Source organism: Megascapheus bottae, chromosome 8 (genome assembly GCF_031878675.1).
Source record: "Megascapheus bottae isolate mThoBot1 chromosome 8, mThoBot2.hap1, whole genome shotgun sequence".
In the NCBI taxonomy this organism is placed as follows: Eukaryota; Metazoa; Chordata; class Mammalia; order Rodentia; family Geomyidae; genus Megascapheus; species Megascapheus bottae.
Genome location: NC_143516.1, coordinates 15,457,015 through 15,484,143, shown reverse-complemented (window position 1 = coordinate 15,484,143; position 27,129 = coordinate 15,457,015). Strand labels below are relative to the sequence as shown.

General features: G+C 40.4%; 1 protein-coding gene across 2 annotated transcripts in view; it reads left to right on the top strand.

The window, feature by feature from the left end:
- The window catches only part of Aig1 (androgen induced 1), a 198,926-nt gene that overhangs the window by 39,295 nt on the left and 132,502 nt on the right, over positions 1–27,129 (top strand). For both annotated transcript variants that reach the window (XM_090338019.1, XM_090338018.1), the window contains exon 2: positions 3,707–3,862. In XM_090338019.1, the coding sequence (XP_090194145.1) occupies positions 3,707–3,862 (156 nt within the window). The remainder of the gene's footprint in view (positions 1–3,706; positions 3,863–27,129) is intronic.

Here is a 27,129-nt window from a genome sequence, read left to right as displayed (position 1 = left end):
GCCCTACTCTTGAGCCAAGCCCCACTTCCTGTTTTCTAGAGGTTAGTTGGAGATAAGAATCTCAAGTCCTTTTGTGCCTAGGCTGGCTTTGAACTTTGATCCTCAGATCTCAGCCTCCTGAATGGCTAGGATTACAGGCAGAGTCACTGCGCCTGGCTTAAGTTATTATTTTTTAATGGAGCTTTTTCTATCAAACAAAAGAAAAGCAACCATTGCCAAAAAAGGGAAAGAGTAAAAATAAGTCCTTATCATATTTAAGAGAGAAAGATACTTGAGTGAAAAAAATGTGTTCACAGATGTCATACATTCCAGGCCCTGGAAATCTTACAGTAGAGACAACTGTACTCTGAATTAAAAAAAATCACACAATGATTTCATTTCTTAAATCGTGTGTTGTTTTTCCTCTTTTGATGAATTTTTGAGTCTTCCCTGAGTTAGGCAGAAATACCCAAATTACTATAATGATGTGTGTGTGTGTGTGTGTGTGTGTGTGTGTGTGTGTGTGTTCTGTATATATACTGTAACTTCTGATGCAATAAAATTTTAACTGATGGTAGTGAAGATGATACATTACAATGAAATAAAACATTCTAGTTAAACTATGCCATGTATGTTTTGGGAATAAATAGTAGAGTCAAATTAATTTCCTCTGTAAATCAGAGTGTAATTGTATAATTATTTCCAGAGAAGAAAGGAAATACTATAACATTTTAATATCAAAACTATGTATATACAAAGGATTAAAAATATGAATGGAATTTGGGTATATTTTTATAGTTATGAAAATGATTCCCAAATCTAAAATGACTCAAGAAATTACTAAGGTTTCTGGACAAGAAGAGTTGAGGAGGTAGAAGAAAGATGTGAAAGAAATTGAAGAGTATGTTCTAGCGGGACAAATACTAAGAGATTTTGAATATCCTGGAAGGGCATTGTTCTTTCATTCTGATAAACCATTATTTATATTTCTTGGAGAGATATGATACATTTGACCACTTTATTTCTACATGGGGTGTAAAATAATAAGAGCAGCCAGCCTGCTAAGATCTCAAAGCCAGATGGTATGTATGTGTCACGCTGAGTTGACGGTTCTGAAATGCCAGCTTTGCAGAATGACTGGAGCTGAATCATACTTCAAGGTAATACTGTGTCAGACCCACTTGTGCTTCACCATGCAACCTTCACATTTTAATACCTAGCTTAGTAAGTTTCAAATTGCAGTGGATGATATGACACATACAAGCAGCAGAACACCAGGTAAAATGTTTCTAATGAAATTTGCTAACTGCCCTCTGAAATCCAATTATGAAAGTGGTAGAGTTTATATATTTATCTAAGGTCACCCTCAGGCGTCCACAAGAATGTTCTATTGCTGAGGTGAGGATAGGAAATAGGTAATTTTGTATGTGTAGGCATGTGTGTGTGTGTGTGTGTTTGTGTGGTACTCTGAATTAAACCTAAGAGGGCCTCATGTGTGCTCAGCAAGTACTTTACTATTTTAGCTATAGTCCCAGCCTCCTTATTGGTTTTTTATTTTGGAGGTAGCATATTACTAAATTTACATATGTTGGCCTCAGACTTATCATAGGCATCCTTGCATCCTTGGAATCAGGTACTCAGATACTTTCAAGGACTCTTTAATTCTGTGCTTGAATAAGCCATCCACATAGCTTGCCACAGATTTATTTCTTTTGGAGAACTCATGTGTTTCTTTTTCTTTTTAAAGATTCTACCAATATTTATTGACCATGGTCTATATGCTAGGCATTGTTCCAGATACTAGGAATAGAGCTGTTAACATCATGCTACATTCCTTAGTATAGATTAAAAAAAACACTTAGAACTTGAAGAAGCAATAGTTCTGTCCAGGGGTTTAGGAGGAAAGCTTTATGGAGGTAAGGTTTTTGCTTTTTTTAATGTTGTAAAGGTCATGAGCAGGGGGTTATAGTAACAAAAATAAGGTAATAAGTATATTTTTAAAGAACTCATGTTTTTTAGGAGATAATAAGTAGAATTGTAATTATTATTTTTTTACAAATAAGTCATCAGTAAGTCATTTCTAATCGAGGTCTGAAAATTTCCCCTGATTCTATGCCTGGTAAGATTTTAACTCCAGGGAACAATTTTCTCCTCTGTCCATAATTTGGATTGTCCTCTGTCCCGCTAGCACAGTCTGCTGTTTTTCCTCACGGCTCTGGGTCATCAACACCTTCACCCCCACTTTAGGATATTTACAAAATCATTGGTGTTAAGTGATCTAGAATTCTTTCCCTAGGGTGGTCCAGAAAAATACAGCTTATGTAAGCCATTCAATTTGTAATTGTTTTGGCAATGTCAAAACTGATAGCTGGTCTGGGAATATGGCTTATTAGTAGAGTGCTTGTCTAGCAGGCATGAAGTCCTGGATTCAGTTCCTCAGTACCACATAAACAGAAGTCGGTAATGGTGCTGTGGCTTAAATGATAAAGTGCTAACCTTGAGCAAAAGAAGCTCCCAGGACAATGCCCAATCCTTGAGTTCAAGCCCCAGTACTGGCAAAACAAACAAGCAAACTAAAACTTGATAGTTTCTTTAGTTAAATGGCCTGGGAATCTGTATTTATATTACTGTGGAACACTCATATATCACTAATTATCGAAAACCTGTGGAGGTCATTTTGTTTAAGTTTGACAACCCGAAGTTGTTTTCTATCAGTCCAGATTATTGTGTTTAATTGACATCTTTTTATAAGTCAAGGTTCAGCTTTCTATCATGTCCTTTAGTGGAAAGTGTCTAAATCAAAGAGATTAAAGTCCAAGAAACATTTCTTCATATTTGGACAGAGTTCTCTCTTTTATTATTCAAACTATTCTCATTCATATGCTTTTACTTCTTAAAATTATTTGCTAGCCTTGCTGGTCAGTATAACCACGCCACTGATGTGATGCGTAAAAGGGAAGATGGAGTTGAAAATAGGGGGTAGATGAGTGAAGATAGGAAATGGTGGAGTATGGAGTCATAAAATCCAATGCATATCCTACAAAACTAAGAAAATTGAGGGAAAGAGCAGGGTAGAGAGAAAAGAAGGGAAATGTTCAAAGGAGTGGCATTGATCACAGTGTATTGCTTCATAAACTGCTTTGTTGAATGGCAACAATACACAAATTAAAACTAAAATGCACATGTTCATGTGATAACTGATATTTTTTCTGTTGGCCTAGTTTAGGGGTGTGTGTGTGCGTGTCTGTGTGTGCGCATGCATGTGTGTTTGTTTGCATGTTTTACATTTGTCCCAAAGTGAATGAAAGTGAAAGTAGTGGTTTTTAGATGATTTTTTCAAACCTTAAACAGCAATTATAAGTATCTTATTATTTGCTGCTTGTATGGCCTGTTTTTTGTTTTTTTTTTCAGGTCCTGGAGCTTGAACTCGGCCTGAGCATTGTCCTTGAGCTCTTTAGTTCAAGGCTAGCTCTTGCCACTTGAGCCACAGCACCACTTCTGGTTTTCTGGCAGTTAACTGGAAATAATTGGTGCTCGGGTTGGCTTTGAACCATGACCCTCAGACCTCAGTCTCCTGAGTAGCTAGGATTACAGGCGTGAGCAGGCCATGGACCTGCTCCGTCAAGGAGATTCTGATGTTTACTTGCTGTGTGTCATGTTGCAGACCTAGAGCGTGTTGTGTTTTTCAACCCTTTATTGACCAGTTCTGGTGGTCATCTCTCCGTAGGTCATCCAGGCTGTCTTCTTCGGCATCTGTGTGCTGACTGATCTTTCCAGTCTTCTGACCAGAGGAAGCGGGAACCAAGAGCAGGAGCGGCAGCTCAAGAAGCTCATCTCTCTTCGAGACTGGATGTTAGCTGTGTTGGCCTTTCCTGTTGGGGTTGTGAGTATGACATAGCATGCATTTACCCACAGAGGAAACTTTAGAAAATCATGGTTTATTTCAGGTTTATAAGAAAAAGAAAACAGGCTGGGGCTCCCAGAGCTTGCTTCTCCATAGAAAAGGAAACCCAGAGCCTCACACTTGCTGAGCAATCCTCTGTGACTGATCTACCTCCCAGGCCTGAGGTTTCCATATTTGTTTGCTGCAGACTGGGTGGCTTAATCCACAAAAATTTACTTATTTTCTCACAGCGCTGGAGCCTGGAAATCTGAGCCCAAAATGTTGGCAGATTGGTTTCTTCTGAGGCCATTCCCCCACTTCTCCATGGCTGCTTTCTCTCTTCTTGCCTTCTCTTTTTTCTGTTAGTTATGTCTTCATATCCTTTCTCCCTCCTTCTCTCTTTCTCTCTCTCTCTGTGGTTATACTAGAGTTTTGGTGCTCTACCACATAAACCATACCCAGCCTTAATTTGCTTTAGGTTTTTTTTTTCCAGGGGATTTGAATTGTGGGCCTGGGCGCTGTCTGTGAGCTCTTCAACTCAAGGCTAGCACTCTACCACTTGAGCCACAGTACTACTTCTGGTTTTCTGGTGGTTAATTGGAATCTCATGGACTTTTTGTGCCAGGGATGGCTTTGAACCAAGATCCTCAGCTCTCAGCCTCCTGAGTAGCTAGGATTATAGTTGTTGGGCTGGTTGTGGACTGAGATCTTCCTAACTAAACCTCCCATATAGTTAGAATTACAGGTATCTGCTACCATGCTTAAGCTTATGTGTTGAGGGAGGTTCTTGCTAACTTTTTGTCCACATTGGCTTGAAACTGCTGTCCCCTCAATCTCTGTCTCCCTATTAATAGGTATGGGCCTTTCAGTTCCTGTTTTTAGAAGGAGATCAGAGTCTCCCCATGTCCTCATAACCTTAGATACTTCCTTAAAGACTAACATATTCTTATGCTTTGGGGGAGAGTTTAAGACTTTGGTGTATAGACTTCACAGGGAAAATGGTTTCACTTGTTATCTTCTGCAGCAACCCCAACTTGAAATGGATGACCGTTGGTCTGACTATTCAATATTTTTGAACTTGAGAGAGGAAGTCAGCAGGAGCTCATACCTCTTCGCTCTCCCAAATATTGCAGTAGATAATATCACATAAGTAAATGCTGCTTCATATTTAGGTCTCCTCTGGAATCATTAATTTTCGTGGTTTAACATTAGAGTTCCTTCACCACTCTATTTCCTTTGCACATCTGTCAATTCTTCATCATCTTATACATAAGCATGTTTTTTTTTTTCCCTAAAAGACCTTTGAGAGGATTTCAACCTGTGGGTAGCTAAAGAATGAGAGAATTCTTGTAGATCTCAAATTGTGAGGACAAGAGTGTGTTACTTAATTCAATTTCAGGTCTTACATTTGCCAGCTGATTTCTGGGAATAACAGAAGCCCCAGTGACGTGGGTAGCAAATGTACCAAATCCAAGGTTCATTATGAGAAAAGTCAGAAAGTTGTTCTTTAAATCCTTCCTTTGGCTCTTCCTATCTTCCAGGTCTTTAGCTGGCAGAGATCCTCACATGCTTGGCATTGACTTGCTTTTTCCCCTGTATGTGCTGAGTTGTGTTTACTTAGTTTGTGAGACTAACACAAGGGACTGGGAGCCTTGTAACCCAGTCACATGTCTCATTCCTTCATCCTTGCACTCACTTGTGGGCACTCACATTGAAACCAGCCAGCCAGTCTCACTGAGTCTGATGTTGAAATGCTTTACATGTTCTTCAATAACATTTCCTTCTTTGGTCTTGCCTTATAAAACTCAAATGTTTTTTATTGGAGTTGTCATCTAAGAGAAAAATGTCCCTTGGCATAAAATGTAAAGATACATACTTTCTACACAAAAGAATTCAATCTGAAAATCCAAGTCTGTCTGTGTGAATACATGTGTATTTTCTTCTTCATTTTTACCCATTATCCTCGAGTTTCTGTAGAAGTGCCATGGCCTCTGGAAGTCTTTGCTGGCTAGAAAGATTATAGGAGTAATATAATACTATGATGAACAACGCGAAAATATATTGTGTCTGTGAATAAACATAGCAAAATGAAACTCACTGAACGCTGTTGGGCACTTGGGGTTAGGGTGGTTGAAGTAAGTGAGTGAGAACCATTGGTGTACACTTACAAAATGAATAATAGGAATGCCAGCTGGTCCTGTGGGGGAGAGGAAGGGAGGTACTAATAGAAGGGGGAGGGTAAATGGAGAAGATGAAGGAGAGTGATTATGAAAAAATACTCAATGCATGTATATGAAAATAGAACAGTGGAGTTGTTTTGATGGGTTTGGGAAGATGTGTGTTTGTGTGGAAGGAATAAGGGTAAAGAGGTGGAGTGAGTCTAATAAAGCTACATGGTGTGTCCATTTGGCCATAGCAAAATGAAACCTTTTATAACTAAAAACGAGGAAAAATATAATCGATAATATAGAAAACAACAACAGCAATAATGAAACAAGTAAGCTAAGTGCTGTGGCATGCTCTTATGACTCTATCTGCTCAGGAGACAGAGACAAGAGCATCTTCTGAGACCAAATGTCTACAACCAGCTAAGGCAGCATTGTGAGATGCGCCTGTACTCCATCTCAAAAATAAATACATAAAACACACTACTAACATGTTTTCCCTTAGCTTCTCTTCTCTTGTCATGTGCTTTCAGACTGTCACATAGGGCAATTTTGCCCTATCACTCTTGCTCCTCCTTTCAGGGACTTTCCTTTGGGAAAATTTCTGTGCTTGAGATTTTGAAGTATTTGTCAATTCTCAGTGTCCTAGGAATTTATGCATATATGTTCTATGATTTGTAAATAGAACCATAGCCTTTTGGTTTCTTTCTCTCTTTTTGCCTTTTGGTTTCTTATTTTGTTTTCATTACATCTGATAACATTTCTCTCCATTCCACTATTTATGTTGTTTCATCACTGCTTCGGAAGAAGGAAGAGGAGTTAAAGATACTTTTCAGCTGCACTACTCAGAATGGGCACGTGAGCCTTTGCTGGTTGGGCAGTTTCCGGCTAGCAGGTGGGATGTCAGCTGAGCAGGCCGCCTCGGCTTCCTATGTTCTGTGCTGCCTGGGAGGTGGTGATCGGTATTCTGTATATCCCAGAGGAGTCAGGGAAGAACTAGAGGATTCAGGGATGACAGAATTGTACAACGTTATTTCCTTTTTTCATATTCTTTCCCCTTTGTAGTCACTGACCTACCATTCCCTCCCCACCTGCTCCCCTTGCAGTGAGAGGCCCACCCTGCAGGACTTAAGACCGCAAAGTGCTCAACACGGTATGGACACAGTTCTAAGGCCAGTAGCCTGCGCACATATGACTCCCTATCATGCATGCAAATGGCTCATGGTAACATTGAAGTGAACAAACACCTTTTAATATGTTGGTTAGTACAGTTAAAAGGAAAAAAAAAACCCCTATATAGCAAAACATCAAGCTCCCTCCATGTCCTTAGGGGCACTGGCCTGAGTGGGCTTTGAGACTCACTAAGGTCTCTGGAACTCTCTCCTGCCCCTCACCCTGACTGCGAAGTGACTGCCAACTTCTCGGTGCTCCCTGCTGCTTCCTGCTTGGCTTCTTAGAGCCCCTGCCTTGTATTTGTCATTCGGTTACTAAGAAATCAATATGATTTATTGTTCCACAGGTTAAAAAGGCAAGGGACATAAGAAGAGGGTGGTCCAGGTACCACCCTTGCTCTCGTTTTTTCCCCTGATCAGACTTCATGGGACTGAGCATTTCTTGGTGTTCTCTCTCTCTTCTCTCCCTCCCCCTCCTTTCTCTGTCATCCTCCTCTCCCTTGTCTCATTCTCTTCCTTTCTTCTTCTCCCTCTCTTCTGTTCCTCTCCTCTGTTCCCCTCCTCTCCTCTCTCACCTCAGCAGCGAGAAGACTTGAGTAGGTTATCTGGGACTTGTCATTTCTCCCCTAGTGCTTCCTCCAGGAAGAAGGTTAATTGAGAGTTGACAGTAATTGCTTCAGTGATTTGGTGACCTGTAGACCTAACATGTCTACTTCACCATCTCTTCATCTCAAGGAGATATAAAAATAACAAAACATCCCAATCAAAGATAATTGGAATAAACTTGAGTGTCTGCTTGACCTTGAAGAAATCAGGCAGGGCTGTAGGAATGAACATAGCATGGATTGCCTAGATTTGTGTCCATTCCCATCAGTGCAAAGCTGGCCTTGATGAGTAATGCTAATGGCTGGAAACTACCACCACTCCCCAAAGCCGTGCAACTCATTTCACAGGGATAACCCACGGGAGGCTCTTCTTACTGCGTGCAGTTTACTTCTGAACCCTGTCACCCCTTTAAAAAGGCATTACAAATAATTCTCTGACAATATGTAGTCTGCAAGCACCAAAATTTATTAGAAGCAATCAAACCAAGAGCGACTTTGGTCTCCTGTGAGTTTGATGACTTTTGTGCTGGCACATAGCATTATCGTTAAGAGAATATGCATATGCTTTTTTCATATATTTTTATTGTAATTAATAGATGGGTTACATTATATTCGCCAGATAGAAGGTGCATTAATTCACATACATTGCTACCCTTTCTCATGTGTTGGTCCCCATTTCCCTCCCCCCCATACCCACCCCTCATCTTGTTTTCCCCCCTTCCCTATCCAATTTCAAAACACTAAATACAAATATATCCAATATATCAGATAACAAAGTGAGATACTGTAACAATATAAGATAGCCAAGGGACAGCAAAAGAGATGAGAGATAACATAGTACATTAAGGACAACAATCACTCATTATATGGCTTTTCTTTCTATATCCTAGAGGTCCTTTCACTTAGCTTCATACTGTATGGCCTTATGTATCTAGGCTTTGTTCTACTGTGAATCTCTGCTAGAAGAGCCCAAGGTTTCTACTGATTATGACAAATGAGGGAAACCATTGAGCCTATGTTCCTTTGAGTCTGGCTTACTTCACTTAATATGATTTTTTTCTAAGTCTTTTCATTTCCTAACAAATGGGGCGATGTCATTCTTTCTGACAGCAGCGTAGAGAGTCTTCCCTAAAGAAGAAACAAAAATGGCCTATGGACGCATGAAGAAATGCTCAACATCTCCGGCCATAAAAGAAATGCAAATCAAAACAACTCTTAAGATTCCTCCTCACTCCAGTTAGAATGGCCAGGATCAAGAAAACTAATAAGAACAGATGCTGGAGGGGATGTGGCCAGGAGGGATCACTACTACACTGTTGGTGGGAGTGCAAACTCGTTCAACCACTATGGAAAGCAGTATGGCAGTGCCTCAAGACTAAACATAGAGCTCCCCTATGACCCAGCAATTCCACTACTTGGCATTTACCCAACCATCCAGAAACAAGGGCATACTAAATCCACTAGCAAAACAATGTTCATTGCAGCACTATTTACCATAGCAAAGATATGGAACCAACCCAAATGTCCCTCAGTTGATGAGTGGATCAACAAGATGTGGTATTTGTACACAATGGAATTCTATGAGAATATGCATATACTTTTAACCAAAAACAAAGACAGGAAAAATGAGTATGGTGAGTATAAAAATGCTTTTCTCAGAAACCTTATATGTGCTGCAAAATAGCTCTTTTATGATAAGGATTTCTGTATTTTCCATTCATTCAGCTCTGGGCATCTTGTTCATTCACAGTTAGTTGCTTGTCAACTCAGTAGTATCTTTTGTCCTGGTAATGCCATAGGTTGCTTGGTGTGGCTTGTTCTAGAATGTAGAAACACAGGCCCTTCCTTGGGTGGGTTTGAGAAAACTGGGAGATTTTACCTGCACTAGGCATGAAGAGTGTCCTAACCATAGCACATGTTTTATGAACCATTCAGGAATTTGTCATTCCTGTCTGAGTTTAGTCTCAAAGATGCTGGTTAAATGACCATTTTTGGTGTTACAGTCATGTAAAGATCTTATAGGTATCAACGTATTCAACTATCTCTAAGAGCTGTTTTCATTTGTGGTACCTACTGGCTTAAATGCTATATGGAGGACCTGGAGTGTGGCCTAGTGGTAGGGTGCTTTCCTAGTATTCATGAAGCCTTGGGCTTGATTCCTTAATACCACATACACAGAAAAGCCTGAACTGGTGCTGTGGCTAAAGTGGTAACAGTGCTAGCCTCAAGAAAGCTCAAAGATAGTGCCCAGACCCTGAGTTCAAGCCCCAGGAATGGCAAAAAAAAGGCTATATGGAAAATGGAATTCAAATGCAACTCCAAAATGCAAACTCCAAAAATGAAAATTATACTGCAGTTATTTTCCAAAAATAATTTTCAGAAATCTTTATCAATTGATATACTAGCTAACTTTAAGCTATCTTGAAGAACATTTTTGGTATGTATATAATTAAGATCAGCACACCCCTACAAATTCATATAACATTTTCATTCCTGCCTTATTTTCATTTATATTTTGGTGGTAGTGGTGCTGGAACTCATGGCTTTGCATGTGCTTTGTCAAGTATACTATAAGCCATATCCCCAGTCTACTGATTTTTAAATGTAATAGATGGACTTAAATGGGAGGCAAACATGCTAAAATTGATTGCTAATATTAATATCTGATAAGGTAAGACATAAAGGAAGATCATTCGATTTTATTTGAGATTTTAAATAAAAGCAAATATGCTTCCTTCTATTTTGATACTTGGGGGATTTTTCTTTTCTTTTTGCTGGTACTGGGGCTTGCACTCAGTGTTCTTGATCAGAACAGTTGCTTACAACTAGTGCTCTACTACTTGAGCCATGCCTCTACTCCAGCATTATTTTTGGTTAATTGGATATGGACTTTTCTGCCTGTGCTGGCTTTGAATTGTGATCCTCCAACTCTCAGTTTCCTGAATTGCTAGCATTATATGTGGAAGCCACTTGTGCACAACAGGGATAATTAGAAAAAAAATAACCTATCTTACTTTTAGCCTATATGCTCTGGAATTAACTTTAAAATATACTTAATATTTTCTCATGATCTCTATTAAGTTTTTATGCAAACTCTTTTTCTATCTTGTTGAAGCCTCTGCTGGTATTCTAAGTTTTTGAAAATCCTTTCTGCAAAGAACTAAGGCTGTAAGTTAACTTGTCTTAGAGGGGAAGTTCATAGATAATGATTCAGCCATATTTCCCTATTTGAGGAGAAAGACTCCTATAATTCAAAGCAAGTTGTCTGTCAATCCCATTTCTAATAGTTAGACATTGATTAGATAGATGAACCTGCTAGAGAACCAAAATGCTTCTCAACTATCTTATACATTCTCTCCTAAATGAGAACCACAGATTCGCACATGTTCATACTAATTCATATGAGTCAGCTTTCTGGGTGCTTACAAGCGTGTTTTTCCAAACAACAAATAGTCACACTTCATACAATTTGTCCATAGGTAAAATTTTACTTTTAATGATATTGTAGGATGTTGGGGGCCAAGTAACACTATGTCTAATAACTTTTTGCTGAGACAAGGCAAGGCACAAGAGGCAGGGTGTAAGACTTGATTACCATTGGTTACAAATGTGTTATTGTTTATCACTCTCTGCTGGGACCTAGAGTGAGGGTATATTAGCTGGAGGGACTTCCTCAGGAGGGGGGTTTATTAGAGAGAGATTTTCATGCCTTGCTGAAGCTGCATGGCGTCTCTGTTTGTGCTCTGGGGAAGGAAGGCTGAGTGCGGGAGGACAGTGGGCCCTGTTCTCTCGTGGCTCATCCTGGTCAGGGCGTGTTTTTCCCCATCCTTCCTACTAGTCGAGAGGGACCAGGGACGAAGGACCCCGACATACTGGCGCCCAACATGGGACACGAAATGGGGCACGAAAGGGGCACAATGGCGAGTTGAGCCAAGCAAGAGATACATGGAGGAGGGACTGAAGGGCCAGGGAAACCTGAAAGGCACAAAGAAAAAGAAAAAGGGACTGAAAGGCCAGGGAAACAGGAAGGGAAAATGCAGGCTGAAGTTGCTTACAGGGAAAAAGAAAAGGATAGGGAGGAAGACAGAGAAAGACAAAGAGAAAGAAAAAGAAAAGGTGGTAAACAGGAGAAAGGGAAGCAACTACCTACAAAAGTCAAAGAACTAAGAAAAAGAAAAAGGAGGGACTGGAGGGCCAGGGAAACCTGAAGGGAAAATGCAGGCTGAAATTGCTTGCAGGGAAAAAGAAAAAGACAGAAAAAAGGAAGAAGAAAAAAGGTGGTAAACAAGAGAAAGGGAAGCAACTACCTACAAAAGTCAAATAAGAAAAGGAAAATACAAAGAAAAACCCATAAAAAGGCAAAAGATAAAAAACCCATAAAGGCAAAAGATAGAAAATTGAGGAAAAAAACCAAAAACTCCTCCCAAAGCTAAGGAGAAAAAAGGCAAAGAAGCTGCAGCTGTGTCAAAGCGGAGAGGCAAACACAGCAGAAGCAGCTAGGTGTTTTTAACAGTAAAAGATTTTAACAGATCATTCCCAGTCCACCTCCGAAGCGCAGGTCACTTCGGCATGGTAGGGAGGAACCTCGCGGGAGTCTCTGGCCAGAGCGGTATAAGGGCGAGGCAATTTTAGAATAGAACGACTGATATTTTAAAATAGAACCGAATGGGTTCAGATCAGAACGATCGAATTTTGCACGAGTATGAATATGTGTGTGAATAGGTGTGAGTGAACATGTTCAAGGTTAAATTGTTAGCATGCTATGTGGGTAAATTAAGTCTAAACTATGTGGCAACTTATACGGGAGTAAACAGTTTAAGAACAGGTGAAAAGCTCAGAGACGCTTGGAAAAATACTTGAGCAAGAGAAAGAATTAAGTGGTAGTGATTTAGAAAGCCTGTGCTCCGGTGCAGAATAGTTGAAAACAGGCTAAAGCTTTTTAGGGCAAAATATAGAGACAACGCCCCTGAGTCAGTTTGAAGTTACAGAAAATGGATCTTCGCTCATAACCCCCTTAAAATGAAGGGACCAGAGTCATTTTTGGAAGATGAGATAGGACAGTAGTTTAAAACAAAAAAGGGGTATTGGAAGACTCTTCTAATTCTTCCATTGCCCTGCTATTCCCTATGGCTTGTGTGATAGTCTTTGTTTTTTCTATTGGTTTCAATCTCTATGTTGTTTAATGTTGGAATGCTTCCCTGTTTTCTCTGGCTGTTGTAGTCAGAGCCCCTCAGCATATACCAGTGCCTGTACAGGTGCTCATCAGTAAAAAAAAAAAAACAAAAAACAAAACTTAGATATTTTCCTGACCGTGGTGGTGGCCATTGCCACATCTGTAGCTGCTGTTACTGCCGGGAGTATTGCTCTTGCCACTGCGGTTCCTACAGAGATGCTTTGAATAAGCCATTAATCAGCATGTGAGGACTGGAATTGTTATGCTTGGTCAAAGTTGATTTATTGCATTCTGAAGCAGGTGATGAGCACCTTTTGTGTAGCTGCTTATTCCAGATTTTGCTTGACGGGAGTAACTTGATCAAAGATGGGCAGGATCGATGGGTTTGGATTTATTTTTGTGCGCCAGAATTGTAATATGTCCATATTGCTCGCCTACAAAGTCAACGCAGAAAGTGAATGCTAATGTGACAGGCATTTGCTCCCATGGAAATAGGTGCATCCCCTCAAGTCTGATCTGCTTAAATGGACGGCTGGTAGCCTATCAACCTAAGACAGGAGCCAAGTAAAAAGGACTTGGTGATCCCATGATAGGTAAGAAGACTAGCGAGCTTGGAGACACCTAAGACAGGCACAGTCGATCTGATATGCCCCACATATCCCAGGATTTTTTCTTTTTTCTACAATATAGATGGGGGAGCTGTTGGGGGCTGAGTAACCCCATGTCTAATAACTTTCTGCTGAGGCAAGGCATAAGAGCCAGGGCGCAAGACTTGGTTACCATTGGTTACAAAGGTGTTATTGTTTATCACTCTCTGCTGGGACCTAGAGTGAGGGTATATTAGCTGGAGGGACTTCCTCAGGGTGGGGGTTTTGGGAGAGAGAGATTTTCCTGCCTTGATGAAGGCGTCTCTGTTCATGCTCCGGGGAAGGAAGGATGAGTGCAGGAGGACAGTGGGCCCTGTTCTCTCGCAGCTCGTCCTGGTCGGGGTGTGTTTTTCCCCATCCTTCCTACTAGTTGAGAGGGACCGGGGACGAAGGACCCCGATAGTAGGACAACCCACATCTTTATAACCTGATCATTTGAAGACAGACGTTCTAGTCAAGTCTGTAATTATTTGTGGTAGGCCCGAGCCCACTGTGTAACAAGTACTGAGGGCTGGGGTGAAGGATGGTATGGACTGAGAGCTAACCTTGTCCTCTCAAGGTCTCAGTCTAGGGTGAGTGACTTGATTAGCTGTAGCAACAGTAGGTTCAAATGAGGCATGAGAAGAGTAGAATAACATGTGCCCAAAGTAGAGATATAGGCACAAAGAAGAAGATAATTTAAGGAGTGGGAGGGTCTGCTGGGAGACTTCCCAGAAATGATGTCTGACGATTGGTTTGAAGAATGACTAAGAATTTTTTGGATGTGCAAGTTAATGATGCTGTTACCTGCAAGTAAATGGATATTTTAAATAACTACCTGGCTCATTTGTCCACTTCAGTCAAATCTCTGGTCAAATAGCCACCTCTCCACAAAGCTTTGGGGATAATCTGTATAAATTTCTTGCTGATCTTCTCTAGAATGATCACTTCTAGTCATACTATGCGCTTATTCTTTTACTTGTGCAGTAAGTATATATCTGCTTGCATTTGGTTTAAATTCTGTGAGGCAGGAAGGTTGTGTGGTTTATTTGCTGCTGATTCTAAGCACCAGGAGTATTGTATAAGTAGTTCCATATTTAGTCACATGTAATCCATCCAATTGTGGCTTAGGCAATACAGAGACTTACCGTCTCATGAAACTATATGAATCTTGTAGAGACACAGTGTCAGGTTGGCCTTGCTCAGTATTAGTATTTAATTTCAAGTAGTTCTATTTTCCCCTTTTCCAGCTTTACTGGTTCCCTTTTTTGACCTTGGACTTGCCCACCAGGGTTTTAAGACTGCTGCTAAATTACCAAGGAACCCATTCTTTGTATCCATGTTGAAGGCATAAAGAAGAATAAAACAGTATGGGGAGCCTTCCCCATAGGTAACTCTCCTCCTCAGGCAATGCATCAATTCTAAGCATTCCACAGCAGATTCCCCTTGTGGCCCCACGTTTAGAACTACCGTATGGCTTGAAAAAGCTACATGGGTGGCCAGGAAAGCAGGTGGAAGAAAAAGTGTGGCCACCATGAAAGCTTAGATTAATCATGGTTTATACCCTTAGGGGCTGAATGCATAACTGCCCTGACAAAAGCAAAAGTTCCAGGAAACATTGTTAAGTACTAGGTTTTGAGAGTAACAGTAAAATGTCAAGTAAGTGAAAACAAATAGGATTTTGAGAATTTCTAGACTGTTATGAAATATACACAGCAAAGCTAGTGAGACTGATTTTGGACCTTGGCTGTTGTAGTGAAGGAAGTCATGTTTTCCTACACATTCTCTCCTGATCCCCTTGTAAACACCTCACCAAAATCATTGTCAGTCTGACGTCTAGAGAAGCTTTCTTGGAGAAAATCAGATTTCTTACACAATTGGTTCATGTGTAATTTCTGAAAGTCACTAAAAAATTAGAAGTGGTACTGGTTTTAGACCCCTGACTCAGAGATCCAGACAGCTGGATCTAATAAATGAAATTTCCTTTTAGTATCATCTTCTCTAGAAATTATACAAAATTGTTGTGCTTCTTTGTGCCATTTCACAGTTCTTCAGCTCTGGGAACACATGCTCACATGCACACACCACTCAGAAAACGAAGGTATCTTCTTTCTGTAATTTGTATATAAAATCTGTATTTGAAATTTGACAGCAAGAGAAGCTAGAATTGAAGGCCTGGCACTATGGCTCGTGCCTCTTATCTCAGCTATTCAGGAGACTGAGATTGGTAGAATTTCACTTAAAGTCAAGATAGAGTACAGTTATGGAGACCCAGTCACAACCAAATAGCAAGATAAGGTAGTCTATAATCTCAGCTTCTTGGGAGGTATGAATCGAGTCAGGACCCAAGACCAACTTAAGCAAAAGCATAAGGCCCTATCTGAACAAATGGCTGGGAGCAAGGTTCAAGAGGTAGAGGCAGTGTAAGGACCTGTGATCAAACTTCAGTACTTCAAAAAAGAAAACAAGCTATACCTGGTCTTTAGCAATGAGTATTTTCTTTGAAATCAACATGATTCCTGTCCCTGGAAATATGAGTCCTACAGCCAGTCTTCAGAATATCCTTGTTTAAGGAGCCAGGAACAAAATACAATGCAGCTGTTGGCACACACAAAAGAAAGAACATTATACATTTTATTTCTCTGTAGGTTCTCATCCACTTTCCATCTTTTTTTCATCCCTTATCTTCACATCCATTATGTGTGAACACAAAAAGAAAAATAGTAATTTAGGGTCTCTGCTATTACTGCTGTTCCTTTGGGTATACTGAAGTAACTCCTACCTGCTTTGGACTGATCAGAGTATACTGTGTTCATGGAAGGGAGGAGTTAGCAGCCTTCCACCTGCAGAAAACTTGTGTTGCCTATGTGCTCACCAGTGAATGATTTGCTAATTTCACCAGGCATAGCCGATGTTGGGGAGGTCTTCCACTCAACTTGTTTTCATATCCTTTTATGGACACTACTGAAATAAAAGTAAGACTCCCGAACACCAGGGAGGAAGAGGAGATAGGAGAGGGCGAGAAGTGGATGGAACAACCAGTCTTATGTGGTACTGCTCAATTAGTTCATTCTCTTTTTAAGCTCTCTGAGGAACAGGTTTTCCAGAAGATAACCCTTTAAAAGAATGGCCAATTAAGGAGGGATCACTACTACACTGTTGGTGGGAGTGCAAACTCGTTCGACCACTATGGAAAGCAGTGTGGCAGTGCCTCAAAAGGCTAAACACAGAACTCCCCTATGACCCAGCAATTCCACTACTTGGCATTTACCCAACCATCCAGAAACAAGGGCATACTAAATTCACCAGCACAACAATGTTCATTGCAGCACTATTCACCATAGCAAAGATATGGAACCAACCTAGATGTCCCTCAGTTGATGAGTGGATCAACAAGCTGTGGTATTTGTACACAATGGAATTCTATGCTGCTGTCAAAAAAAATGACATCGTCCCATTTGTTAGGAAATGGAAAGACTCATATTGGAAAAAATCATATTAAGTGAAGTAAGCCAGACTCAAAGGAACTTAGGCTCAATGGTTTCCCTCATTCGTCATAATCAGTAGAAACCTGGGGCTCTACTAGCAGAGATCTGCAATAGAGCAGAACCTAGATACATAAGGCCATATAGTATGAAGCTAATTGAAAGGACCTCCAGGATATTGAAACAAAAGCCATATAACGAATGATTGTTGTCCTTAATGTACTATGTTGTCTCTCATCTCCTTTGCTGTCCCTTGGTTATCTCATATTGTTACAGTATCTCACTTTGTTATCTGATATATTGAATTTATTTGTAATTGGTTATTTGAAATTTGATAGGGAAGGGGGGAAAACCAAGACGGATGGGGAGGTGTGGGGGGAGGGTAATGGGTACCAAGGCATGTGAAAGGGTATCAATGTATGTGAATTAATGCACCTTCTATCTGGCAAATATGTAACCCTTTTATTAATTACAATAAAAAAAGAATGGCCAATTATTCATACATCTTGTCATCCTTAGGGGAGAACACATACTAGGGGGATGTGACTTGGCAACTCCTGAGGGAGATGAAGAGCCTCACAGAGGTACCCAGAAGGGGCCTTTGGTACCCATCTACTTGTTTCTAGGTTTCCTTTCTGTTGTTCCCTTAGAGTAATGGGATAGGCTGTAAGGGAAGAACCCTAAAGATAAATGAGAGGATGTCCATGTTTCAAAGCATGGTTGGAGAGGAGTTGTCACAGCTGCTTAGAAGGACAAATGAGTAGAATCTGGTCCAGGACAGTGCCAGGCCAACATGTTAACCCTGAGTGAAAGCTCATGTGCTTTCAAGGAGATTCCCTCTTACCGCTTTATTTGCCTCGAAAACTACCTATATGATAAGAAGACTGATTTGGGGCTTTACTGTCTTGTCTTGAAAAATACTCATACTCCAGAGCCTGCAGTTTGAAATTGTTCTTACCTTGGCTTCTCATTTCAACAACTGCATATAGTATAACCCTGCACCATGTTTATCCAACAGCGTTTGTCTTAGTATGTAAAAATAAAAGTTTATATCCATTTGAATTAGCTATATTAAAAGTAAAAATTACTAATCTATCCAGCATCATGGGAAATAATGTCTAGCCTTTGAAGAACACCAAATTCATAGCTGCACAATTGCAGAAGAATGCTTTTGACAAGAAATGATCCAGCACATTTCACCAGAGCAGTGGTGTCCTAACATATGACTTATGCTTACTCAGTAAAATACTAAACATTTCGGAAAGCCACTTCATTCTGCTCTACCAAGACTGAGTTTTCAGTGAAAATTGCTTTTCTTTCCAAATGTGCAATGATTTTTGACAAGGATCTGAAGTGGTATAGGTTAAATCAACTAATCAGACAAAATCCTCTAGGGTCCTGGGCCCTGGTACTATGCAGTGAGGCCTTCTGTGAGTAATTTGGTCTCTCCTAGTGTTTTCTTCTGTATGATGGGAGAGGAATAGAGGGACATCCTACCCTTTTTAGAAGAAAAAGGAAGTCGGGAAGGTGGGCAGAAATCTAGCTAGATAGTATAATACATTCAGTTAATGTATGCTGAGTGCTAAACACCTGTGACTGTCAACCGTCCACTGGGATTCACTGCCTGTGGGAGTGGTAGTGCAAAATCAAGACATATTCAGTTACAGGAAGTCACTCATTGCTGCAGCTTTACTTCTAATGTGCTGCAAATGGATAGTTTACTAATTTTTCCTAAAGCCTTCTGCCAATATACATCTTTCCCGTCTCTAATTATTACCTCCCTTTATAATTGTCACTAGGGGGATTTATTTGCTAATACTATTAATTTGCATTGGGTTTACCTCCAGTATTTTTTATTTTCTACTGTCGGGTAATGTATAGAGGGGGTTACAGTTAAATTTGCCAGGTAGTAGGTTCATTACCTCTCACACATTGATGCCCCTTCTCATGTTTTTGTCCCCATTTCCTTCCCCTGCTGCCTCCAGTTTTGTAGCCATTCATGGGCAAAACTTCTAAGCATTTTTTTTGCCAGTCTTGGGCTTTAGCTCAGGGTCTAAGCACTGACCTTGGACTTTCTCAAGATTAGAGCTCTACCACTTGAGCCTCAGCACCACTTCCAGCTTTTTTCTATGCATGTGGTACCAAGGAACCGAACCCGGGTCTTCGTACATGCTAGGCAAGCACTCTACCACTAGGCCAAACTCCTGGCCCCTCTTAAGCATTTTTTTGTACATATTTCTTGATCCACCTGTGCAAAAAATTCTTCAGGAGAAAGCTTTCCAAACTGTGTTGTCGTGAAATACAAGAGAGTCAAGCTGTATTGATCACCTCCGCCTCTGAGAGTCTTGCCACAGTTTGAATCAGCCATGTCTCTAGCAGAGAATTGTAATCCCCCTTTGCTCCCTGAAAGGGTAATGGTGTATATGTTCCATGACACAGCTAAGTGACCAAACCCTGATTACTCTTCCTACATATAGAGAACAAGGTCCCCATACCTCCTTCGTGTCAATACCTCATGTTATCTTACTTTTTGTTATCTTAAAGTCCACTTTGAAGAAATGGTTGTGCCAAATATACCAAGATTAGCTCCCTAATGTATGTGATCAAAGAGAATTGACCATTTCTATTGTACTAGTGAACCCACCTATAGCACCGTGGATCATCTGGACTATCTGATCTTTTCCATTCTGTCTACTCAAGTGACTGTAATCTCTGTAGTTTTCCATCTTGCTTTGCAAGCACATCAGTGGCCCTGTTATATTGGTTTGTCCCTATTCTGGAATATATGACTTCCCCTTTAAGGCCTTATCTGCAATTTACCCTCTCATAATACACACTACTTAGCTAACCATGCCCCCATTCACGAGCATGGATTTCTAGGCAGTATAATCTTCAGCTGTCACTCTGCCAGAGAATACTGCCACCAGCACATGCCAACCCCAGGGAATTTGGATCCCACTGGTGAGAATGGTGAGAAAGAAAACATGAAGGCCATCATTCTAATGTTTCAGGCACTGTTGGAGCATCCTGACAAATTCTGCAGATTGAGACGATGTAGAATTAGGAGAATACAGCAAGACTGGGAAGGTTTCAGGCTGTTGACACAGGGATGACACAGACACAACTTCTGGGCATTCCATTCTTAAATCCAGAGAGCCAGCTGGATACAGGAACTTATTTTACCTCTGTCTGATAGGACAGAATACCATGAATGAGCACTTTATAAAGCAAGGAGGTTTATGTGCCTCATGTGAAAACGAGATGTAGTATCAGCATTCACCTGGCTTCTGTTATGAACCCCGTGGCAGATCAGTTCCTAGAAGAAAAAGAGAAAAGGGAAGGCAGGTTTATGGGGAAAAATATAGACCACAAGAAGACAACGGGAAGGGGCCGTTTGATTTATTTTTGTAATTACTCCCACTCACAGTATCCTGTTTAGAAGACCTCAATCCAGTGAGGAAAGCATTCATGCCGCTTCACAACTGTGAATTTTTGGGGAATAAGCCTCACAGTGGGGGTGAGTCCCAAACCAGGCCCAATGTATATATGCTGGAGTGCTAGGGAAAGACTTAAGCAAGAAGGGGAGTATGGGTCTGAGGGGAAAGAGAAGACTCAATATGACAAGCAGAAATAAGTCCATATTACTTCTGTAGCCAGTGGATGTGAGTAGTCTGAAATGTTTGAAATTCCATTAATGTATTTATGACTGAAAGACAAGAATGTGAGGGCTGGGAGTTTTGCCTAGTGGTAGAGTGCTTGCCTAGCATGCACAAAAGACCCAGGTTCAATTCCCCAGTTTCTCATATATAGAAAAAGCTGGAAGTGGTGCTGTGGATCAAGTGGTAGAGCTATAGACTTGAGAAAGCCCAAGGACAGTGCTCATGCCCTGAGTTCAAGGCCCAGGACTGCTATCTTGTGGCCTCATGTCAAGTTGGTCCAGAGAACCAACTTGATAGTTTATCTTACTGTAGGTGTACTTCTTTTCTCCCTTGTTCTTTTTTTTTCCTAAAATAATTGACTACAACTTTTCACCAAAAATTCTTTGTTCTGTGAAGCACAGATTTTTCTAGGGACCTCAGAATTATCTGTGACAGCCTCTAACATTATTTTGTTCAGTCATTCTACTGTTAATCCATTTAAATATATCTAATACTAATGTGCAAAAGAAAAATGTTTATAAAGAGGTTAAAAGCATTGACTCTGAGATTTCACCTCCTGGCTTGACCACTTATTAACTCTGACACTTGAAGTGATTGGAGGTCTCTAAGTAAAGTTTCTTTGTCTATAGCCATGAGAAAAATAACAATAAATGATAGCTACTCCTTGAAGTGCTATCTCACTGCCATGGTAATTCCCTGAGACATTGCTTGTGAAGTTTTTGGTTTATATGTTACAGAGGAAAAAAAGAAGTAAATGTAAGCCAGCCTTAAAGCACTGAGAAAGATTACATTTACACAATGCTTTCACCATGACAAAACTGTAGGGATGGAAAACAAATAAGTGGTTGCCAGGAGCCAGATCTATGGGGAGAGTAAGCTAGAAAGGAGTGTTATGGAGGGTTCTTAGCCATACTTGGTCTTGGTCATCATAATGATTACACAGATATTTACTGCGATAAGACTTCATAGTTCAGTGTAACCCTCTAGCTCTGGAAAAAATGAGCATAAAACCCTGGCCAAATCAAGAAATCTAATAATAACAGATGTTGGCAGGGATGTGGCCAGGAGGGATCACTACTACACTGTTGGGAGTGCAAACTCATTCAACCACTATGGAAAGCAGTATGGCAGTGACACAAAAGGCTAAACATAGACTCCCCTATGACCCCGCAATTCTACTACTTGGCATTTACCCAATCCTCCAGATACAAGGACATACTAAACCCACTAGCACAACGATGTTCACTGCAGCACTATTTAGCATAGCAAAGATATAGAACCAACTCAGATGGCCCTCAGTTGATGAGTGGATCAACAAGATGTGGTATTTATACGCAATGGAATTTTATGCTGCTGTCAGAAAGAACGACATTGCCACATTTGTAAGGAAATGGAAAGACTTAGAAAAAATTATATTAAGTGAAGTAAGTCAGACTTAAAGGTACATAGGCTCAATGGTTTCCCTCATTCCTCATAATCAGTAGAAACCTTGGGCTCTCCTAGCAGAGATTTACAGTAGAGCAAAACCTAGATACATAAGGCCATATAGTATGACACTAAATGAAAGGACCTCCAGAATATAGAAACAAAAGCCATAGGAGTGACTGGTGTCCTTAATGTACTATGTTATCCGTCATCTCTTTTGCTATCCCTTGGTTATCTCATATTGTTACAGTATGTTACCTTGTTAGCTGATATATTGTATATATGCTTATTTGGTTTTTTGAAATCGGATAGGGAAGGGGGGAAAACAAGATGTGGGGTGGGGGTGGGGGAAGGGAAATGGGGACCAAGACATGAGAAAGGGTATCAATATTTGTGAATTAATGTACCTTCTATCTGGTGAATATAATGTAATCCTTCTATTAATTACAATAAAAATATATGAAAAAAACCCTGCAAATTCTGAGTATGGCAATCTACAGTTTAACTAGTAGTGTTGTGCCTGTGTCTGTTTTCATCATTTCAAAAAGGTACCGTGGTTAGGTAAGATGTTCCCACTGGGCGAAAGCTGTGTGAAGGATGCACAAGAATAATGTGTGATTTTTTTTTTCAGACTCTTTAGGTAAATAGTTGTGCAGTATTTTAAAATAGAGTTTAAAGATACAAATATAAAGCACCAAAAAGAGGCATGATGATGAGATGATGGGAGAAGAGATAGACTGGTCTTTTCCCTCATGAAGCTTACATTCTACTGGGAAGAAAAAGTGCTAGTTAATTGCAAGGTTATGTTTGTTTTTAATCATGGCTTACATCAATTTATGTAGCACAAGTATAATTTGCTATGTGAATGCATGCAAAGAAAAGAATCAAGCTGGGCATGGCAGGGGAAGCCTCTTAAAGAGCATGGTACTTAGCTTTCACCCTACAGTAAATATGAGCAGGGTGGAATGTGGGAGGGAATTATGGGCCAGTAGGAGGAATCCTCATGCAGCCTGGAAGAACTAGCAAGTTTGCTAACAAGAAAATTGGAGTCAAGGGAGGGATAATACCATGGCAGTAACAATTAGTACTGCTTAGATTTTGAAAATAAGTTTTAAAATGAATTGCAAGGTACAGCTGTAATATTCACTAAGAAATGGCTCCTAGCTGGTCACTAATGCCTCACGCCACTACTATTAGCTACTCAGGAGGCTGAGATCTGAGGATCATGATTCAAAGCCAGCCAAAGCAGTAAAATCCATGAGACTGTTATCTTCAATTAATCACCAGAAAAACGGGAAGTAAGGCTATGGCTCAAAGTGGTAGTATGCAATCCTCAAGGGAAAAAAAGTTCAGGGACATCACCCCGGCCCTGAGTTCAAGCCCCATGACTGATTTAAAAGATTTTTTTGAACAAAGGAGGCTCTTTTAGAAGTGTATGAATTTGGGGCGTTGGAATAGGAGGAACGAACCTCAATGCTGGAAGGACCTGGAAAAAGACTTAGAGACCAGAGTAAAGGGAAGGTTTGATTTTTATCCTTCAACAAGGAAGAGGCCTTGGAAGTATTTTGCTGAGAAGCTCTCCAAAGTTAACTCTGAAGCCGTCATTTGATTTGTACTCTTTCCTGAGGAGAGGCATAGCAAGGAGCAAGGCAGCTCCCTGCCCCTGAGGGGACTCCCAAGAAAGTTTGTGGCTTAAGAAAATTGGTATCTGTGCACAATGCAATTCTATGCTGCCATCAGAAAGAATGACATCACCCCATTTGCAAGGAAATGGAAAGGTCTGGGAAAAAGTCATATTAAGTGAAATAAGGCAGACCTAAGGAATCATAGACTCCATGATTTCCCTTGTTTGTAATAATTAGTATATGTCTAGGATAGCAGAGGAACACAACAGCTCAGTAACTATGTCTGATCATATAAAATGATGTTAAGCAAAATGAACTCCTAGGTATGGAAACAAGAGGGTTTTAAAATTATTTTTAGCATACTGTTTGCAGTTATTTTCTTTTTCTTTCATTCCCCACCCCCCTCTGGCTTATTCGCTGTAGTCACTGTTTTTTATTTTGGTACCCTTATTCTTGTACATAAGTTTATCTGATTTTGTGTAAAGGAAGGGGAATCAAAAGGTAGGACAAAAGATGAACCAATGCAACAGAGATACACACAAGACACTATGTTGGAAATGAACTTTACAACTTGGGGGGGGGTGGAGAGTTGGGGGAGGTGGAGGGTGAGGGAAAGTGGGAGAAAACAAGGGAGGAGGTAACACTGTTCTCATTACCTTACTTATGTAAATGTAACCTCCCTGTATATTATCTTTACAATAAAATTAAATTTAAAAGAAAAAAGATTTTGTGGCCGGGACCTGCCAGCTGCTAATAGGTGACAATGGATTCCTCAGCTCTAAAGAGGAATGTGGGGACAGGTCTCACACTGTCCGCTATTCTTATTCGCATAAGTACAATGTTACATTTTATAGACCTTGCATTAACTACTCATCTCAGCTTTTACTTATACAGAGATGAAGTAGGAAAAACAATTTCCTTAATGTAGAAGAAAGTTCTGTGATGTTAGCCCCTACTAAAATTGAAAGACTCATACTGATCAGGAATATGAAAGAAAGATGGGAAAAATTATATTAAATGAAGTAACCCAGACCCAGAGAAATAAAGGTTGTACAGTTTCCCTCATTGATAGTAGATAGAATGTGCCTGTAACTTTGTAAGTAAATACATAGGGTGATATGCAAGTGGTTACAAATTAATAAACTTTATAAGAGACTTAATGGAGAGCTCAAATAGTATAATCCTTCAGAAATACCAGGTCAAAACTCAACAAAATCATCACCAGGAAATGTGCAAGCAGGCAGCAAGGGAGAGAGTAACAATGAAGGAGGCATGCATGGAGGAAAAATGCAGCCAAGAATTAAGAAATGCAGAAATCTAGACACAGCTCTTCACCAAGGGCAACTTGTCCTTTTCCATCTCCCAACATGAATTTCAGTTTTGATTTTTATATTTAACTTCTTGAATACTATTCACTAGCTTTTATCTTGGGTGGAGAACTCTAAAGTTTCAATGTTTCTTCTTTGCCCTCTTTTCTTTAATGGCATGTTATTTGCTCATAAAGTATATCTGTTTTGAAGTAATTTTTCTGGTTTGCATTATTCAAATGCCTTGTTTGTCACTTTTTGCTATATTTCTTTCACTTTTTTTCTGCCCGGGGCTTGAACTCAGGGCCTGCTTGCTCTCCCTGAGCTTTTTTGTTCAAGGTTAGCTCTCTACCACTTGTGTCACAGCGCCACTTCTGACTTGTTGGTAGCTAATTGGAGAGAACAGTCTCATGGACTTTGCTGACCAGTCTGGGTTCAAACCAAGATACCCAGATCTCAGCCTCCTGAGATCTGAGATCATCTAGGATTATAGGCATGAAGCTTGAGCCACTGGTGGCTAGCTCTTTTTTTTTTTACTTGTGAAAGACATTATTGCCCAGTATTTGTTATCTTGTTATTTCTCATCTTTAAACAAGTTTGCTCTTCCTGAGCCACCTATGTGTAAGAATAAGCCTGGAATCCAGATAGGGCACTGAGCTAGGGCAGCTTGAATTTCTATTCATTTCCCACCACTTCTTTGTCTAGGAACACTAGTTCTCAACTCAGTTATCACAACCCTTTGTTGCAGGGCCATGAAGTTTGGTCTTCAGCACAGAGCAGGGCTGTGGAATCAGGCACGTGACCACCAGACTTCTCTTGTGGACCTTATCATACCCACATCAGCTCCTTCAGGGATGAATGCTGGCCCTTGTCCACATTTAGCATCATCACCTGTGATAGAAGAACCCCAGTGCTCTGGAAACCTTGTGTTCCCAGCAAGGGTCATCTAGTGTCCTTCGGGGCAGGCCACCTGTCAGATCTCTCCGTTCTGCTCGTTCAGCCAGAGAGCGATAGGATCTTGTTTCTTCCCTCAGAGTTTCCCTGTCTTTATTTAGCTTTCTATGCTCTTCACAAGTAGAGATTTTTTTAAGGAGTCATGTTTAGATCATAGGGGCTTTGTTTTTAAGCAGTTTCATTATTGTTTCTCATTCATTCTCCTTATTTTAGGTTGGCTTAGGAAAGTTTGTAGTCCTCAATTTTGATCTAGAAGCTCAGAAGATTACTGTAGGACGATCATGCCACACAGGCAAAGAAGAGATCTGGACAGAAATCTTGAGAACGTATAATCTCTGAGCACAGCAGAGAGACAACACACTCTCTTCCTTACACAAAGGATACTCAAACCCCTCAGAGAACATAAAGGAAAAAGATTTGGGTCAATAAGAGGCAATGGAAGGAGTGAAATTGTATTTATTCATGCAGAGGGATGAATACACTGTATTTATTTATTCTTCAAATTTGTGTCATCTATGTGCTATTTATTTGCCAGGAAGGAAGAAATAAGGAGCAGACAACTTCTGGCCCTCTGATACTTCACTTCTGCAGGAGTCACACAAAGAACCACTGGGCAACAGTTAAAAATAAAAACAGCCAAGTCTGTTATCTGTCAGGGCCTATAATAGGTAAAGAGAGCAAAAGCTACCATGCAGAGGTACTACTTAAACTAGATCCAAAGAAACAACACACAACATTAAATAGAACTGTGGTGCAAGAGTGTCTCCGGGCAGACAGGGAGGTCCTGTCTCAAAAATCATGAATGCCAAAAAAGAGCTGGAAAGCACTTTACCAGCAAGGGCAAGGCCCTGAGTTCAAACCCTAAGATCACCAAGAATAAAAGGAAAATATTGTAACATGTTCCATGTGTCCATGGGAAAGGTGACAGGAAGAAGGCCAGGTGAATATGAGCCCTTCATTGTGTGGGAGTCTTCAAGATTAAAGCCAGGTAACAAGCACAACATACCACTTACTCCCATGTCCCATGTTTACAAATGGAATAAACCACAGCCAAATATCCCTGAAGATTAC